Raw genomic sequence first — 16,647 nt, forward strand, 5'->3', positions numbered from 1 at the left:
GCCCCCTTCTTTAAGGCCTTTAGCATTTTCCTCTCCATCACTTGGCTCCTGTATATCTCACAAGCTTTATGTCAGATACCTACTACTTTTTATGTTATATTCAAGTTATGTAAGATACACTGCAGTTCTTCAAACATACCCAGGGCTTTGCTCATAGAGTTTTCTCTCTCTTGTTTCTTTTCCAGCTAATATTGCCTGACTCTTTCTACCTACCAAATGTTATGCTTCTAAAATCTACCTGAATACAATGTACAAGTATCAATCATAATGTTTGCCATTTGTATAAACTAAATCTGTTTGTAGATTTATCTCCATTACTGTACTTTATTGCAGGAACATCTCAATGGTAAGGATAGTATAAGGGTCATCTTGGCATGCTTAGAAATGATATTAATTTAATATAAACCACTATTAATTTAACATTAACTCAAATTTAAAATGATCTCAATAAATATTTAACTTATACTGCAATACTGGTTGTATATTTAATAAGCAAAATTAATATCCATTTAATAGACTAAAAATAGAATTTCTGACAGCAGCAGCAATAGTTGTCCAAGATAGTAAAATAGCTCCCAAATCCTGAGAGACATTAGTTGTAACCCTAAAACTGTATTCCCAGCCAAACTACCATTAAAGAATAGGGTGAGGTAATTATACTCTCTGAAAAATTTTTTTTAAAAGCACAGAAGTCTTACTCCAACAGAACTTTAATAAATGATTTATCAAAGAATTTGTTTCACAAAGAAAAAAATTATAAAAGGACTGATATTAAAAGGACCTGTGAACAAAGAAGGTGGTATGCATGAGAGTAATTTCAAATAAGCCATATGCATAAAACACAAAAATAATGATCATGACTAACTTGTGGGTGAAAATTATGGTAGAACTAAAATACTTGACAACAATATGTAAGGTGGCAAAGGTAGGATGCTGATAAGTTAAACCATTTCAGGGTCTTGTATTATTTGATGGTAGAGTTGTTCATCAAGATCACATTTTGTTAAAATTTAATGGTAACTACCATAGAATATATGTAGAATGTTGATCTTCTGGATTAGCAAAAGTAATATAAAATAATAGTGAAAACTTAACTGACTCAAAAGAAACATAGACATAGAGGTAACTGTAAAACTTGCAATCAGATGCTAGCCAACTTCCAACTGTATCAGTAAAAATAAGCTCAGCAGTTAAAGACAGATTTTTAGACTGGGAAAACTCTATAAATGGAAATGTAATTTGGTGCTAATTCTCGAAGTACTGGGTTAATGTACACCAAGAACCTCAAACTGATTTACCTTTTTAATCTAAATAATACTGCCCTAGCCGGTTTGGCTCAGTGGTTAGAGCTTTGGCCTGGGGACTGAAGGGTCTTGGGTTCAATTCTGGTCAAGGGCACATATCTCAGTTGTAGACTCGATCCCCAACACCGGTTGTGGCGCATGTGGGAGGCAACCGATCAATGTGTCTCTCTCACACCAATGTTTCTCTCTCTCTCTCTCCCCCTTCTACTCTCTCTGAAAAGCAATGGAAAAAATATATTCAAGTGAGAATTAAAAAATAAACTAAATGATACTATTTCTAGTAACTTATCCAAAAGAAATAATCAGAATGTAATCAAAGAAATATACACATACAAAGACATACATAACATACACACACAAGGCAATTTTCTAGTCATTAAAATAACATCTTAATATCCAACATCATGTCATAATGCTATGCAAAAAAATACAGGTTCTCAAAACTCTTTATACAATAAGCACTAAAGTCTAAAAATTTTAATTTAATTGTATGTTTTTCCTTTTATTACTGCATAGAAAAGAGATGTAAATAAATTATCAAAATATTAACAGAAGTCATTTCTTGTTGTTGGGCCATTGGGTGATCAACTTTTTCCCCTCAGTATACTCTTTTGATATTTATGACCATAGAAAATGTTTTTAAATTACAAAAATATTGTTATTTTCCTGCAGTAGAACTCATGCTGCACTTCAAACATACTTCATATGCAGTATAATATGTTTGAGGCTAACACTGTCAAGAGAACTACATGTGCACATATCTTTGCAGTTTTATGTGCATATGTGCATGCATGTGTATGTCTTACCTTGGGTGAAATTTTTTTAATCCTCACTTGAGGATATGTTTTTATTGATTTTTAGAGAGAGAGAAAGGGAGAAAGAGAGAGAGTGAAACATTGATGTGAGAGCGAAACATTGATTGGTTGACTCCTACATGTGCCCCAATGGCATATCAAACCGGAAACCCAGGTGTGTCCTGGGCTGGAATCTAAGCCTCAATTTTTGGGTGCTACCCAGCCAGGAAACCTTGCATGAATTTTATAAGAAGCTTGAGGTAAGTATTGTTATCATCATCCCATTTTCACAGAAAAGAAGACTGAGGGGCAGAGAGATTGCAATATGCTAGCTTGTTAAGACTTTGCCTGGTACTTGTTTTATCGATTTTGTGTTTTCTGTACCAGTTTCTCAAAATACGTAGAAGCTACTGATATATTTTCTAAATTTCTAACCCTACACTTTCTGTAGAGTTACTGAGGAGCAAGGGTGATGGTTCAGTTTGATGAGTATACAAATATGTATGTGGACATCAGCGTCTCAGTTGGTACTTTTCCACAGTTACAGGAGCACTAGGACCAGCAGCTGTTGGGAAGTGATTCTTAACAGGCTGTAACCACAGACATAAACACATCTCATCAATGAAGAACATTCTCATGACCTCGACACTGCAATTTCTCTGCAAACCTCAACACTATTAGGAAACATATCCCACTCTTACAAATAAAGTTTGAGATTTATATTATTTTTCAATTTGTAATAAGTAGGAGAAGATAAATAGCTGGGGAGACCACATCTTCATGCTGTGTGGGACTTCTGCAGTTGCCAACATGTCTTTGGTCCTGCTTTCTGTCCTCTGGCTCATTGTACAAACTGAAGGTAAGCCCTAATATATTGACATTTTATACCAAAGTCAAATTATTTAATGCATTTTTAAAATACCCTTAAGAAAATGACATGCTCAGATGACGCAAATGTCACTACTGTTTGTATTTTGGTATACTTACTCAGTTTACGTAAACTGTGTTCATTGTCACGGTGTTGTGATTGGCATAATAATTTAATCAGGATGTCTCTAAACTTTTCTAGTTCAATAATCCTACAAGTTCTATATTTTGTTTTCTAAAACACACAGCCCCAAATTACAGCAGAGAATTAACTTCCAGACCAAAATTCTAGAATTTTCTAACTATCTTCAATGTTATCTTGAGTAACATTAATATTTCTACTACATAAAAAGACAATCATTTATCTAAAGACACAATTTGTCCAAATGCTGCATTAGGGTAGATGACAAGGAAAGCTCTTAAGTAAAATTAGAATTGCATTATTAGGCAAAACTAAAAATTAATTGACCAGTTGACCAATTAGCACTAGAGTTGGGACTACATATTACTTAAATTCACTCTAATTTCAATCTCACAACTCTTTCCACTAATGGGATTAATATTCTCTTTTGATAAAGACTTTTAGTAATATATTTATAAACTTCCTTTTCTTCATATGTAATGAATTATTCTTAGGAGAGCATCACAGCAGAACTTTGGGGTTTGACTAGAAGAGACTTTATGATTTACTCCTTCCCTTCAGGTTGTCCACATTAGCCAGGTATAGAATTGCTTGGTGTCCCTAAGTTCACACTGAATGTCACACTGAGTGAGAAGCTGTCTCTAAGCATAGACACTTGTCTGTGAAAATGGGGACATTTAAAACTAAAAGAGACCTTATATTGATGATTGAACAAGTAAAGAAAAAAATGGATAAAAGTGTGCCTGCCAACTTCCTAGACTGGCATTAAATAATTTTATATACTTTATGCTATTTAATTCTTATACCAACCTCTACTTTAGGTAAGTAAACTGATAGAAATTGAAGTGACTTTTACAGGGGTCACTTGCAATGTCATTTAGCTAGGACTTAGGACCACATGTTTTAGCTCCAATATGAGTTATTTTCCTACTATAGGCAAGCAAAACAAGAAATAGTCTATATAATGTAATTCCAGGTGAATCTGGAACATTTTTAGGCTATGTAATATTTTTCTTCTGGCTCTCTGATCCTTTAAAATTGTTCCAGTAGAGAGTAACAAAAACATTATTTCCTGTGAAATCTAAAGTCCTGAAAGTAATCATAGTTTATTGTTGCACTGAGAAGTAAAATAACTGTTAGTAGAACCTTTCCTAAAAATGAAGAATTGTCTGTCTATGAAATACTTGATTTTTTTTAGGGGAGGTTAGTCAGGGGTTGCACCATAGAGAGCAAAGTACATAAAAAGGAATACAGTGATCTCTGAGAACATTAAAAGAAAAATTCACAATTTTATAGAGGACAATAGAGGAAGAAGAAACTGGACTACCCACAGGCAGAATTGCTGGCTCCCCTAAGCTGTGTTCTAATCCAAAACCTGCCCTTTCTGGGCTTGGTGGCCCAGAGTTTACCTGTATTGAGAGATATCCAAAGCATTGTTCCATCCTCATTATGTTTTTCCAGAATCAAGGGTCAGGGGAGTGGAGAGCAAAAAGAAAAACCCTTGTTATCAAAGTTCATAGAAGGAGGAACTTGTTTTTCATGTTTATTTTCTCAATAAGAATCCAGTCTTCCAGGCCATTTTAACAAACCAATCAAAACTAAATGCTTTCAATATTTTGTATCACTATTATCTCTCTTTCTCTAGCAATAGCCATAAGACAAACACCTGAATTAGAACTCTACAAAGTAGTTCGTCCTAAAAAACTACAGATCAACCAGACAGAGACGCTTGGTAAAGAGGTAAGTAATGCGAGTGACTGTGGGATTTTACAATCAGCTGAAGAGACAATAAAGAGCCTTTTTACTAATAGAAGTGATGTCACAGTCAACATCTAATGGTTTAATCTTTATCCAGCAAAGAACATAGGATTTCTCAGAATGCTTTTACAATTAAGCAGCAGAAAGGGAGTTAACTGCTTTACTTGATTAGAAAGAATAAAGCTGCTTAGGCATTTCTCCAAGGTTCTGGGGGGAGAAAAGAAAGGAGCTCAGAAAAGCAGGCATCATTTAAGATTCTTCTTGCCAAGCTCCCCAAACCCTTTTTCCTACCCCTATCCCCTTCCCCAACTGAATTGCATTTTCCTTGACTATTTTGTCTATAACAGAGAAGTCAACATTACCTCATTAATTAACAAGATTTTTAAAATTTATTAAGGACATTAACTTTTTGACTATTATATTATTGCAAATATTTCCCTCATTTTATAGTTTTTACTTAATTTAATTATTCATAGATTTGGGGTTGATTTTCTTTAGTGTATTTGGTTTAGTTTTATCATAATATATGCCTTATTATTATTAACTCATTAGTGATCCGTTAGGATATAGAGGGCTGTATACTGTGCCCAGGGCCAATGATTAGCTCCTATCTCACATATTAGAGTTAGTTTAATCTGTAAGTATTATTACCGTGTTATTGTACTTTATGGAAATCCATCTGAATACACAATTTATGTTTAATTTTACACATTATGAAGACATAGGAGAGCTGCTTTTGTCTTACATGGACTTGCAATTACCCTTCTACATAATATATGCCATTATATTATGTTTATGTTAGCTGGACTCAGAAATATAAATTGATATCCTTATATCATTACATTTTTAAGGAAAGATATGAACCTGAACTTCAGTATCAGATTATATTAAATGGAGAAGTCATTCTCTACCTACAAAAACGCAAGTAAGTTGTGTTTTCTGAAAGTTTAATCACTGGATTATATTAAGAGAATGTGGAAAAATAAGTCTCGAGACTTTATTTAGTGTGATTTGAGATAAAGGTCAAGTATATTGGGTTTTAGGTGTTTGAGATACATTCATGCTAATGATATCTCAGAAATATTGAAGCTTTTCTAGGAAGTAACATGCAAGGTGTAAAACGAAGAGAGCTGCTCCTACAAGTGTCTCTCTTCCTTGATGCTTCTTGGAATTTACTGAAATTCTTTTCTACCCAGATAAACTTAAACCTTTGACGTGACTTTCCATTACTTTTATAAGAATGTATGTCCAAGGTTCATTCAGGGCACACAGCCTTGAGATAGATCCCAGGAATGGGGCTCCACTGAGTTCCAAAAACTCAGTAAAATTCTCTCGGAATGCAATGGTCCTTTATGCATATTTGTGACCCTGCATCCTTCAGAGACCCTATGAAGGATGTGTCCCTTGTGCAAAGAATCCCCAAATAACCCATTCTGAAGGTAAAAAATCTTCAGTTAAAAGGCAGCTGAGGGCATGCCTTCCCTCGGATCCAGCAGGACTAGCTAGCTAATGCTTTGATTTGCATCAGCAGCAGAGTTCCAATGTTGGAAAAAGATCAGTGAGTGAGAATGCCGGCTCCTGCTCAGTGTAGACATTATTACTCCTTTAGTCCTGGAGAGCATTACAGGAATTTTAGCCTCGATTACCACGGCGAGTGTATTATGCAGCTCTCTGCTCTCTGCAGGCATCTCCTGGGGCCAGACTACACTGAAACTTACTACTCACCCGGAGGAAAGGAAATCACCACACGCCCTCAGAACGTGGTAGGTTCTGGATGCTTTCTAGGACTCTTTCTGGATCTGCCACTTATAAGATTCATAAATCCAAGAACAACTTTAAAATTTTGAAGAACTTGAAAGCAAGGTGCTTACCTATCCAACGAGATGACAGATTTAAAAAATCATAGTCAGCATTTTTAAAAGGCAGGAGTCCTAGGAGGCGTCGCAGTGTTGCATTTTTTGAAGCAATCTTAAGTCTGCTTTACTCCTAGGCCACCTTATCGATAGGTGAGACATATTCTCGCCTGTAGGTCTTGAAATGTCCTGACACTATTTAGTATTTTCTGATGATACATGCACTTCTCCTGAGGTCAGCAATGGAATACCAATTATTATTGAATTAATATAATTTTCTATCTGGTTAAGCCACCACCCTACAAATAGTGCCAAGGCCTAGATGTCAGTCATAGACAATCAAGGCCAAAGGAGGAACAGGAAAAATTACTAAAAGGCTTAATCATGGCGTTCTACCAAGCTAAGCAAGTTTCTCAGAGCCATCCTGTAGCACCCCGAGCATGTATACCTCTTAAAAAAACACACAGTTAAGACTTCTGCCACAAAATGGTTCTTTCATTGCTACTCACATGAAAGCTCTCACCTCATGGATATCTGTCTGGATTTTTGCTAACATGGACCTCCAAAGAAAGTATCAGGTAAATTAATTCATGCTCAAGTGCTGTGGCTGATACTTTAATGTGATGCCTTTTTTAAGTTAGGATAACAGGGTTTCTTCCAAAGGAAAGAAAAACACAGATGGATTGTCAGACCCTGAGACAAGTCAATGTATTTTTTTTTAATATACCTTTATTGATTTCAGAGAGAGGAAAAGAGAGGAAGAGAGAGAGACAGAAACATCAATGATGAGAGAGTCATTGATCGGCTGCCTCCTGCACGCCCCCGACTGGGGATCGAGCCCACAACCCAGGCATGTGCCCTGACCAGGAATCGAACCCCGATCTCCTGGATCCTAGGTCGACGCTCAACTGTTGAGCCACGCCCGGCTGGGCAAGCCAGTGTATTTTGAACAAGAGATTATTCATCAGCTTTCTTAGATTATGCTACACAAGTGACCCCTATTTTGTTTAGATGGATCACCAACCATGTCTGAATCTTTAGTTTTAGACAAATTCTCAGGGGTTTTGATGACGGTAAAGAAGTTCCACTAACGCACCAATTAATGTAGTAAGTGGGATCAATACTAAGAGGGCTCAGGAGTGATAGTGTGGCATCTTGAGGACAGAATCTAGAAAAATGTGTACCCGGTTTTATTGACATGGTGCGCACATTGTCAGGGACTCAGCAAAGGGGAGTCAAATTCTCCCAAGCTGTCCCGCACCTTGAGTGTTCTCTGGGAGCACTGTAGATCCCAGGCAAGCTGGCTGCCTCTCAGATGTAGCGTCCGCTTTCACCATGAGCCCACTTAGTTCCACTTCCCTGGACTTTTCTTTAGTGACAATTAATACCAGAAAGACAGCTCAGTCATTCAATAGGAGTTTCCAAGGTCGGCAGGGGAGCAGTTCATAAACCTCTAAGGTTTCTACTGTTTTTGTTTCTGGGAACTGGTCTGGCCACAGTCACTATTCGAAGACCTTTCCTACATATTCAAGATAATAGCTTCCACCAAAATGGTGATACCTTTATTCTTGTAGTTAATTTTTTTCTTTTGTTTCCAACCTTAGGAGCACTGCTACTACAAAGGCTACATCCTGAATGAAAAGAATTCCGTTGCCAGCATTAGTACTTGTAATGGGCTGAGGTGAGAACTACTCCCTAAGATATTCAACATCAAGCAGCATTTCACTACACAGAATGGGCCTTCCTGGACCTCGTGTCCTTCACCACCTTGGAGAAAGGTTCTCCATCCACAACACGCTGAGCATGTGGTTAAAGTGAAGAATAAAACAACGCCCTTTCAGTCACTTCGTAACCTGCTGGTCTAGCAAAAGTTAGTCCTGGCAGCAATTCAACAAGGTGTTGCGAGCTGGGCCTTCGTGGCATCTGATCCACTTTGATGTGTACCCATCCCACTGCCTGGAAGCATTCGGTTTGATTCTCTCAAAGGGTCCACCCTGCAATTGTGGTGAAACACTCTTTTTAACAAAGTGTGTGTGTGTGTGTGTTATTTCCCCTTACTCAAAAGGTAATTCTTAGCAGTTATGGACATTTTGGAAAGTAAGAAAAAACAGAGAAGAAAATAACCACCGTGAAATTGTACCTCTGTGCGATCACTGCTATTAATGTTTCGTCTTGTTTGCAGCCTTTTATGCATATAGACAAATACGCCTTCTATGTGGTTGGAATATGAAATAAAATACACATAATTGTTCTTCCAACATAGTTCATGCCACATGGTGCCAAGAGGCTTTTCCCTTAGCATAAGATGCCTCCATAGACGGCATTTTGAGTGGTCATGTAAGATGTGTAATGTTCCACCGAATGGATTCAACTTTCTATTTCTGAGTGAATTTCATCACTGTAAAGTGGAACTCTTTAACCACTGTTCCTCCGGCTGATCTGTTCATCATTCTTTCTCTTCTCCAGGGCTCCTGGTATCTACACGTTCCTTTACTCCATTCTCCATTATTTTCCTAAGACCTGTCGAGAAATATTTGCTAAATGTATCAATAAACTATGGGCACATTTTCCTGAGCTCGTGATATAAATTCTTCATCTTAGTAATTCTTGTTCACAATTCTCTGGGTAAATAGTACAGGCTCTATTTTAGCATTGACAAATACTGATTATCCCTTAAATTAGCCAAAAGCTGATGAATAAGAACTGTATGTATGAGCTTGGGGTGGAGGGAGAGGTGTTAATCCATTCTGGCCAGGGCATGTGACTCTGTGGCAGAGAGTCCTCAAATATGAGTCTCCGTGTCTCACAGGGGATACTTTACACATCGCGACCAAAGATATATGATAAAGCCTCTGAAAAGCACAGACCAAGAGGAACACGCTGTCCTCATGTATAAGCAGGAGGAGCCAGACTCGGCCAACCACACCTGTGGTGGAAGAGCTGTTGGCAGGAAACGCCGCCCCATTCGAACCTCTAGGTCACTCGATGCCCGAGAGGTAAGTGTAGCTTTCCTATGTCATCATTTACTTCAGGTGTCTCAGCAATGACTGGTATAGGGAAAGCCTATAATTTATTTATCTATTCAGCAATTTAATTTTCCTCTGAAGAAAAAATAAATCCCTTTGTAAGCTCTTTAAACTTTCAGGATGAACATACTGATTAACAATGTTCTTTTATTCTTTGTAAAGCAAGAACGCTTTCTTCGGGCGGAGAAATACATTGACCTCTTCCTGGTGCTGGATAATGCCTTTGTGAGTATGAATATGTGCTTCTTGTCAAGTTAAGTCAACTTTTAAGTTTTCTTATCAGCAGACACAGCAATAGACTATTCTGGGTGAAGATACAGAGCTTGTCCTCCTGATTGTCTTATCTGTTCTGCCTGCTGCCAACAACAGTTTTTGCTCCCCCTCCCCCTTTAATACCCATCTGCTGCCAAAACAGTCAGATATTAGAAATATGCTTAATACCAGGTAGCTATGGGAGATCAACCACAATAATGAAAAAGAAAATGAATGGGCTATTAAAATATTTTTAAATGCTTACTATATTATGTAAATATAAAGTAGACACAAAACTACATCTACTTTACAAGTTCTATTTCTATATTTAAAATTACTAGAATCAGTGCTTCTAACAAATTTGCTTTATAATCAAATTTTTTTTAAAAAAATATATCTTTATTGATTTCAGAGAGAGGAGAGGAGAAGGAGAGAGAGAGACAGAAACATCAATGATGAGAGAATCATTGATCAAGCCCACAACCCGGGCATGTGCCCTGACTGGGAATCGAACCCCGATCGCCTGGATCCTAGGTCGATGCTCAACCGCTGAGCCACGCCCGGCCGGGCTCAAATTTTAATAATATTGAATTGGTTTAAAGCATTTAAATCATTAATTTGATTTATTTAATGTAAAAATGAAAAAACTAAAATTTTATATCAATGCCTAATTTGTATCTTACCAACGAAATCTTACATTTGAAATACAATTTGTTGAAACTCAGAATCTTATATAAGGTAGACATGGAATAAAGGGACATTTGTTACATTAAAATATGTATTTTTTCTTAAAATGTTAACTGCTATACTCCATTAACTTTTTCACTATAGTTTGAGATTTTAATTATACTTTGCATTTTTATTTTACAGTATAACTCCTCTAAGGGAAATCTAACTTTAATAAGAAGCTTTCTGTTTGATGTGATGAACCTACTCAATGTGGTAAGATATTTGTCCTGTAAACATGTGTGTTTCCACATTGGACCTGGGGCTTCCCTACAGTTTCACCAGATAAGGAGTTGGGAGGGCCACAGTGGTTTAAGTTCAGCAGTTTTGAGAAACTTGGCAGACAAGGAAAACATCAAGGTAAAATCATATATACTATAGCAAAGGCAACTTCTAGAATTTCTATTTTCAAAATGGGATACATTTATCCATTATTTGTGGTTGGCAAAGGATCTAAAACACTAAAGAAATCTCAAAAATTTTAATGAAGGAAAATGGTCTTCCCACAGATTTATAACACCATAGATGTTCAAGTGGCCTTGGTAGGTATGGAAATCTGGTCTGATGGTGATAAGATAAAGGTGGAACCCAACACAGGCATCACCTTTAACAACTTTCTGAATTGGCATCGTTCTAACCTGGGGAAAATGAAGCCCCATGACCATGCTCAGCTACTCAGGTGAGCGAACACTGGCCAGGGCCAGGCATATGTAGGCAGAGTGGATAATTATCCCAAAGGTCCCTTGGCAGATATTACTGTTCAGTTATATATTCCCAATCACTTACCAGAGAGCTTGGAGTTCTACCCTTAGCAATTCACTTGTGAGATTACTGGAAATTTGTGTCAGATCACTAAAATGGATTCTTGGATGTGGGACAAGCATCTACAGTCATTATAATTCTATGGAATAGCATAAGTTTTTCTGGGGCCTAGTGAATATAAAAAGGGTAGGGCAACAAGGGAAATCTAAAACATAATTGAATGGTTCCAAAGACTCAGATTGTGACAATGTACCTGTATCTTTCACACAGTGGAATTACCTTCAACAGTCACCGTATAGGACTGGCAGCTTTGAATTCCTTGTGTTCCCCAACTTCGGTGGCTGTTATTGAGGTTTGTAAACCTATAGTAAAGCTCCCTGTGGTTTTATATCTTCTGTGAGGACCAGCATAATGCCTTACGTAGAATAGAGTTAGTACAATGGGCATTTGCTGAGCCAATAAAGAAAAGTAGAAATAAAACTACTGGTAGACCATTACACTGGCAGTTCCTTGGATTACAGCACAGAATATTTCCTTTCATTGACTCTCCCAGAAGTCTTAACTCTTCAGTTGGTATTGGGGAGTAAAAGCAAGAAGATTGGGAGAGAAAGGAAATTCAGGTGTTCTCTGTGACCTGAGCCAACTTCAAATTAACATCCCCAGGACTGATGGCCAGAGAGGTCAGACAAGGTGCACGTTGGTGTGATGTGGCCAAGCACTACCAACGTCAATAGTCTTCGGAGGCCTTTGAGTACATAGTATGGCATCTTTTAATACTTCCTTTGAAGAATGTAGTTACCTTAATATAACTGGTTTGCTAAGAAATTATCATTAGTTCAGCAAATTTTTATTAAGAACTGACTCAATGATTGATTTACAGGAGCCACTCATTTCAAATGTTTACTCAACTCTTTACAATAACCAATGGCAGGAAAAGGAACCTAATGACTAATTAATTTTTATTTGTCAAACTATCAACTATCGTTTTACTACTGAACATTGGTAACAATTAAGAATAAACTGAATCAAAAATGAAGTAACAGATGTTTTTATTTTTCCCAAGGCTAGGAAAAAGAATAGTGTGGCTCTTGTAGGAATGATGTCACATGAGTTGGGCCATGTCCTTGGTATGCCTGATGTCCCATATAACACCAAGTGTCCCTCTGGGAGTTGTGTGATGAATCAGTATCTGAGGTGAGACCTTGTCACCCTACAGGAACAAATATGTATTTCTTAAATCATAAAGAATTCAGATGTAGTCTCTATAATTGGATGTGCATTTTGTGTGTGTGTGTATGTGTGTGTGTGTGTTTACCAAGGGCTGTTTATCCCATTAATTCACCCTCCATCATCTTGATGCACAGGTTTTACCAGCTATTAGGCTCATTATTTAAGATTTCCAAAATTATACCAAGATAGAGCATAAGTATGGTGACCGTGTTATTTTAAGTTAAAATAATATTAACTTCAAATAATATATTTTCAAAAATATGCATCTAATGAAGATGATGACAACTATCCTTACCATCAATCAATCAATCCACCCACTTTTCTGTTATTAATTACCTTCTGATGCCAGACACTTTGCAAGGACTTGGGATAAAATAAATGAATAAAACTAGCTCTTGAAGTGCTCATAGGACCAGAAATACACCCATAGAACCCCTAAGTCTGCAATTACTTCCTTTTACTAAGTTATTGTTATCACTTACTTCTCAACACTCGATGGCTAAATAAGCCAATGATAACAGCTGAGGGAGCTCCTGCCAATTAGGACAGCACTGAGTCCAGGCTGGAGTTTCAGTTCCTCCAGCCCTACCACTGGGTGGCTAGGAAAACAGTTTTCCAACCAGCAGAGTGTGCACGCTCTGTCGCCTTCCACATATAACACAGTGCAGGCCTAAACAGGCACTAAATTGGGAATTTCCATTGAGCCAGGTAATATTTTTAAACAGGTCAGATTTTCAAGTTAATTTATCACAGTGTATAGTGATATTGCTGATCTTCTTTTCTGGTTACAGTTCAAAATTCCCCAAGGATTTCAGTAAATCCTGCCGCTCACATTTTGAAAGATACATGCTATCTCAAAAACCAAAGTGCCTGCTGCAAGCACCAGATCCCAAAAGTATAATCACAAAGCCAGTGTGTGGGAACCGACTTCTGGAAGTAGGGGAAGAATGCGACTGTGGCCTTCCTGAGGTATGACAATACCCACCGTTTAAAAAACTTATTATTAAGTGATTGTGGCATACCTGTGTTCTTCCCTTTTCCTTTTCTAAAAAAAAAGTTTTTTGGGGGGAAATTTTCTTCTAAAGACAAGCTTGGAATCATAGTGAAAAGAAGACTTGCACTTATGTTCTTAGTGCTGATTTTAGGCATCTTTCGAAAGGCATTTCAAAAGCCAGGATACTACTATGACCTGATTGTATGAAGTTCAATATAAAGAGGTAAGTCATGAACTAGAGTGTGTCACTTAGGAGCTTTCCTAGATACATTAGTGAGCAATCCTATGCCACAGGAAGTCACAGTTGGTCATCTATGGAGCAATCACCATTACAGATCTAGATGGAAGTCCTCTCCATAGAGAGAGCTGTCTTTCTCTCATCCAGCCAATCTGTATACCAGGCAGTAAATAAAACAGAGAAAGCGAAAATAGAATAAGGGCATAAACTTGTAAAAAGTGGGTTATTAGCAGTGAATATCTAAGATAATTACTGTCAGTCTGCTGGTGTCTGAAACCTGACGCCTTCGAGGCATCAGTGCGCTCTACAGACTGTCTCCGATGGAATGTTCCATAGCGATCCCGCACGAAGTTTCTACAAGAGAGCATTCTGCTGTTGTTTGTTTGTTTTAGCAATCTTTCACTTTTAAGACTAAAAATTGAGTTAATATTTGAAGCAATTTTCTGTGTCAGTCTACAAAATGCTTTTATATATATCAACTCCTTTATGACTCACAACAAACCTATGAAATAGGTTTTGCTATGATCCCAAATTAGAGGAGAAGCAGTGAGGCTCAGAAAAGCTGAGTAACTCCTTTCCAGGATACAAAACTAGTAATTAGTGAGCCCATTGCAGCCCAAGATTTATCCATTACTTTAAGAGGTTCTGTTAAAAAGGGGAAGGCATGAACTATCTCTGTGCTTCACTTTATTTATTCAGAACTTTTAACCTGTTGAATTGTATTAGAAGATTACATGGTGCAACTTAATGATTCATAAAGCATTTTGCAAATGTTTTATTAATGGTAATGAGATATGGAATTTTAATATGATTTACTATTTTATAAATTAGTTAGACTTGAGTTTCACATTCTTATTTGCTTACACTCCCATACGTTTCTCAGGTGAAAGGCAACTGAAGTTGTTCATGATCCTAGGTACTTCTACTTTCAGCAGGCAAATGGCATACATCGTACATACACTTTATATAGTATCCTTTAGTGACTAATCCAGTTTCCCATGATCTGATGTGCCATTTGGGTATGTGTGTTTTTATGTACATATTTAAGTTTTTTCTAGGTCTTAAAACTAATCATTCTATCTGCCTAAATATCATAATACAAGCATCATGTTATTTTAATGATTGTAATATACAATGCATTTTAATATCTTTAATGGTCTCTTCATATCTATCTATCATCTATCTATCTATCTATCCAGAATTTGCATAGCAATTCTTTAATGTTTATTTTTCCATATAACTCTTGCTTTTTTTTTTTGTCAGTTTGTCTACAAATACAATTGAGATTCAGATTGAAATGCATTAAATCCACATTTCACTCTGAAGGCCACTAGCATTTTCACATTGTATTTCTTAAAAGACAATTAGCCTTGAAAGTGCCCCAGAAAAGTTATATATAAAGTTCTTCCTGTAATTCTGGAACATTTTGAATTCTAAAGTATGTTCTTTTTTTTGTTATTAGTATGTGTAATGTTATTTTTATTTTAGGTTCTAATTTATTATCACTTTTTATGTTATTTGATTATCTTAAACAGCTGTCTTAGTGACTTGCCCAATATTTTTAGAGTTGATCCTATGTTTTTTTCTAGGTTGAGAACCTTATCACATACAGATAATGAAAATGTGATTTATACTACCCAATTATTACACTTTCCTATCTTTTTCTCGTCTCATAGCATTTATCAGGCTTCCCATATAAATATAAACTATAAATAATCCTTGTCTTATTCTTTATTTTATTGGATATGTTTTTGTTATTTATCAGACAGATTTTCTTCATCATGGTGATACATAGTTCTGTTCACAGTTTACTTACATATGTCTAAGTAATGCAATAATGGCTACTGAATTTTTACCAACTAATTTTTGGCATCTATCACAATGAAAGTTGTTTTCTTTCTGAGTCTCTTCATGTGATGAATTATGTTACTCTGTTCTGTGCAGGTGAGACACCCTCACGCTTGGTGAGAAAAACACTGCATAGTTGTAATAGAGAGTTATTATATTAATAAAATGATGCTTTACTAATAGTTTATTCAAGCTTTTGCATTTAAATTCATAAACAAGAAGTGTGTGTGTGTGTGTGTGTGTGTGTGTTCATTAGCAGTTCTCATTATCAGAATTATGCAATCTTGGTAAAATAAATTGAAGATTTAAAATATTTTTTTCCTCTCTCTTCAGTTTGTATAGTATAGAAATAGTCTCTTGAAGTTTTAAATTACATGATATCCTAAGACAAATTTATTTGGAGTGATTCTTGGATAATTCTGGTTTTTGTCCTTTTAAGAGGTAGTTTTTATTACTCTTAATTTTTATTATTATTAATATTCCTTGGTCATTTCCACTATAACTTGTATAGCAGAGTAATTTAGTTTAAAAAGGGAAGGTTTATTGCCTCCTCGCACCAGAATTCTCTGGGGAAAACTGCTGAACCCACTTTCCCGTTGTGTGTGTGCTTTAAAGGACTGTCCCAATCCTTGCTGTGAGGCCACGACCTGCAGGATAAAACCTGGCGCTGGCTGTGGAGAAGAGACTCTGAACCATACGAAGTAAGACCTTTATTTTCTTTCTTTGTTCTCAAATATTTTCTCACTTCTATTTCATATTTGAGAAAGATGTGACACTGAGTTCTATAATACATTAAGCCACAATTTATTTCACATTTAAAAAATGACTCAGTTTCAGAAAGGAACAATAAGCT

The 16,647-nt window shown here is 36.5% G+C and overlaps 1 protein-coding gene across 1 annotated transcript; it reads left to right on the forward strand.

The window, feature by feature from the left end:
• Positions 1-2,878: 2,878 nt before the first annotated feature.
• On the forward strand, positions 2,879-16,499 carry ADAMDEC1 (ADAM like decysin 1). Its single transcript, XM_016214181.2, has 13 exons — positions 2,879-2,957; positions 4,753-4,847; positions 5,717-5,790; positions 6,550-6,628; positions 8,323-8,399; positions 9,528-9,714; positions 9,907-9,969; positions 10,867-10,938; positions 11,232-11,401; positions 11,755-11,836; positions 12,548-12,678; positions 13,506-13,683; positions 16,410-16,499. Exons 1-13 carry the CDS (start codon positions 2,879-2,881, stop codon positions 16,497-16,499), a joined length of 1,377 nt encoding a protein of 458 aa, XP_016069667.2.
• Positions 16,500-16,647: the final 148 nt, after the last annotated feature.

This window comes from Miniopterus natalensis, chromosome 4 (genome assembly GCF_054644295.1).
Source record: "Miniopterus natalensis isolate mMinNat1 chromosome 4, mMinNat1.hap1, whole genome shotgun sequence".
Taxonomy (NCBI): Eukaryota; Metazoa; Chordata; class Mammalia; order Chiroptera; family Miniopteridae; genus Miniopterus; species Miniopterus natalensis.

What these genes read in the sequence shown, in the direction of transcription:
- ADAMDEC1 (XM_016214181.2), top strand. Translation starts at nt 2,879, where the DNA reads ATGCTGTGTGGGACTTCTGCAGTTGCCAACATGTCTTTGGTCCTGCTT. An exon ending in GACCATGCTCAGCTACTCAG is followed by an intron (nt 11,402 to 11,754) that starts GTGAGCGAACAC and finishes TCTTTCACACAG; the next exon opens with TGGAATTACCTTCAACAGTC. An exon ending in CTTCGGTGGCTGTTATTGAG is followed by an intron (nt 11,837 to 12,547) that starts GTTTGTAAACCT and finishes ATTTTTCCCAAG; the next exon opens with GCTAGGAAAAAGAATAGTGT.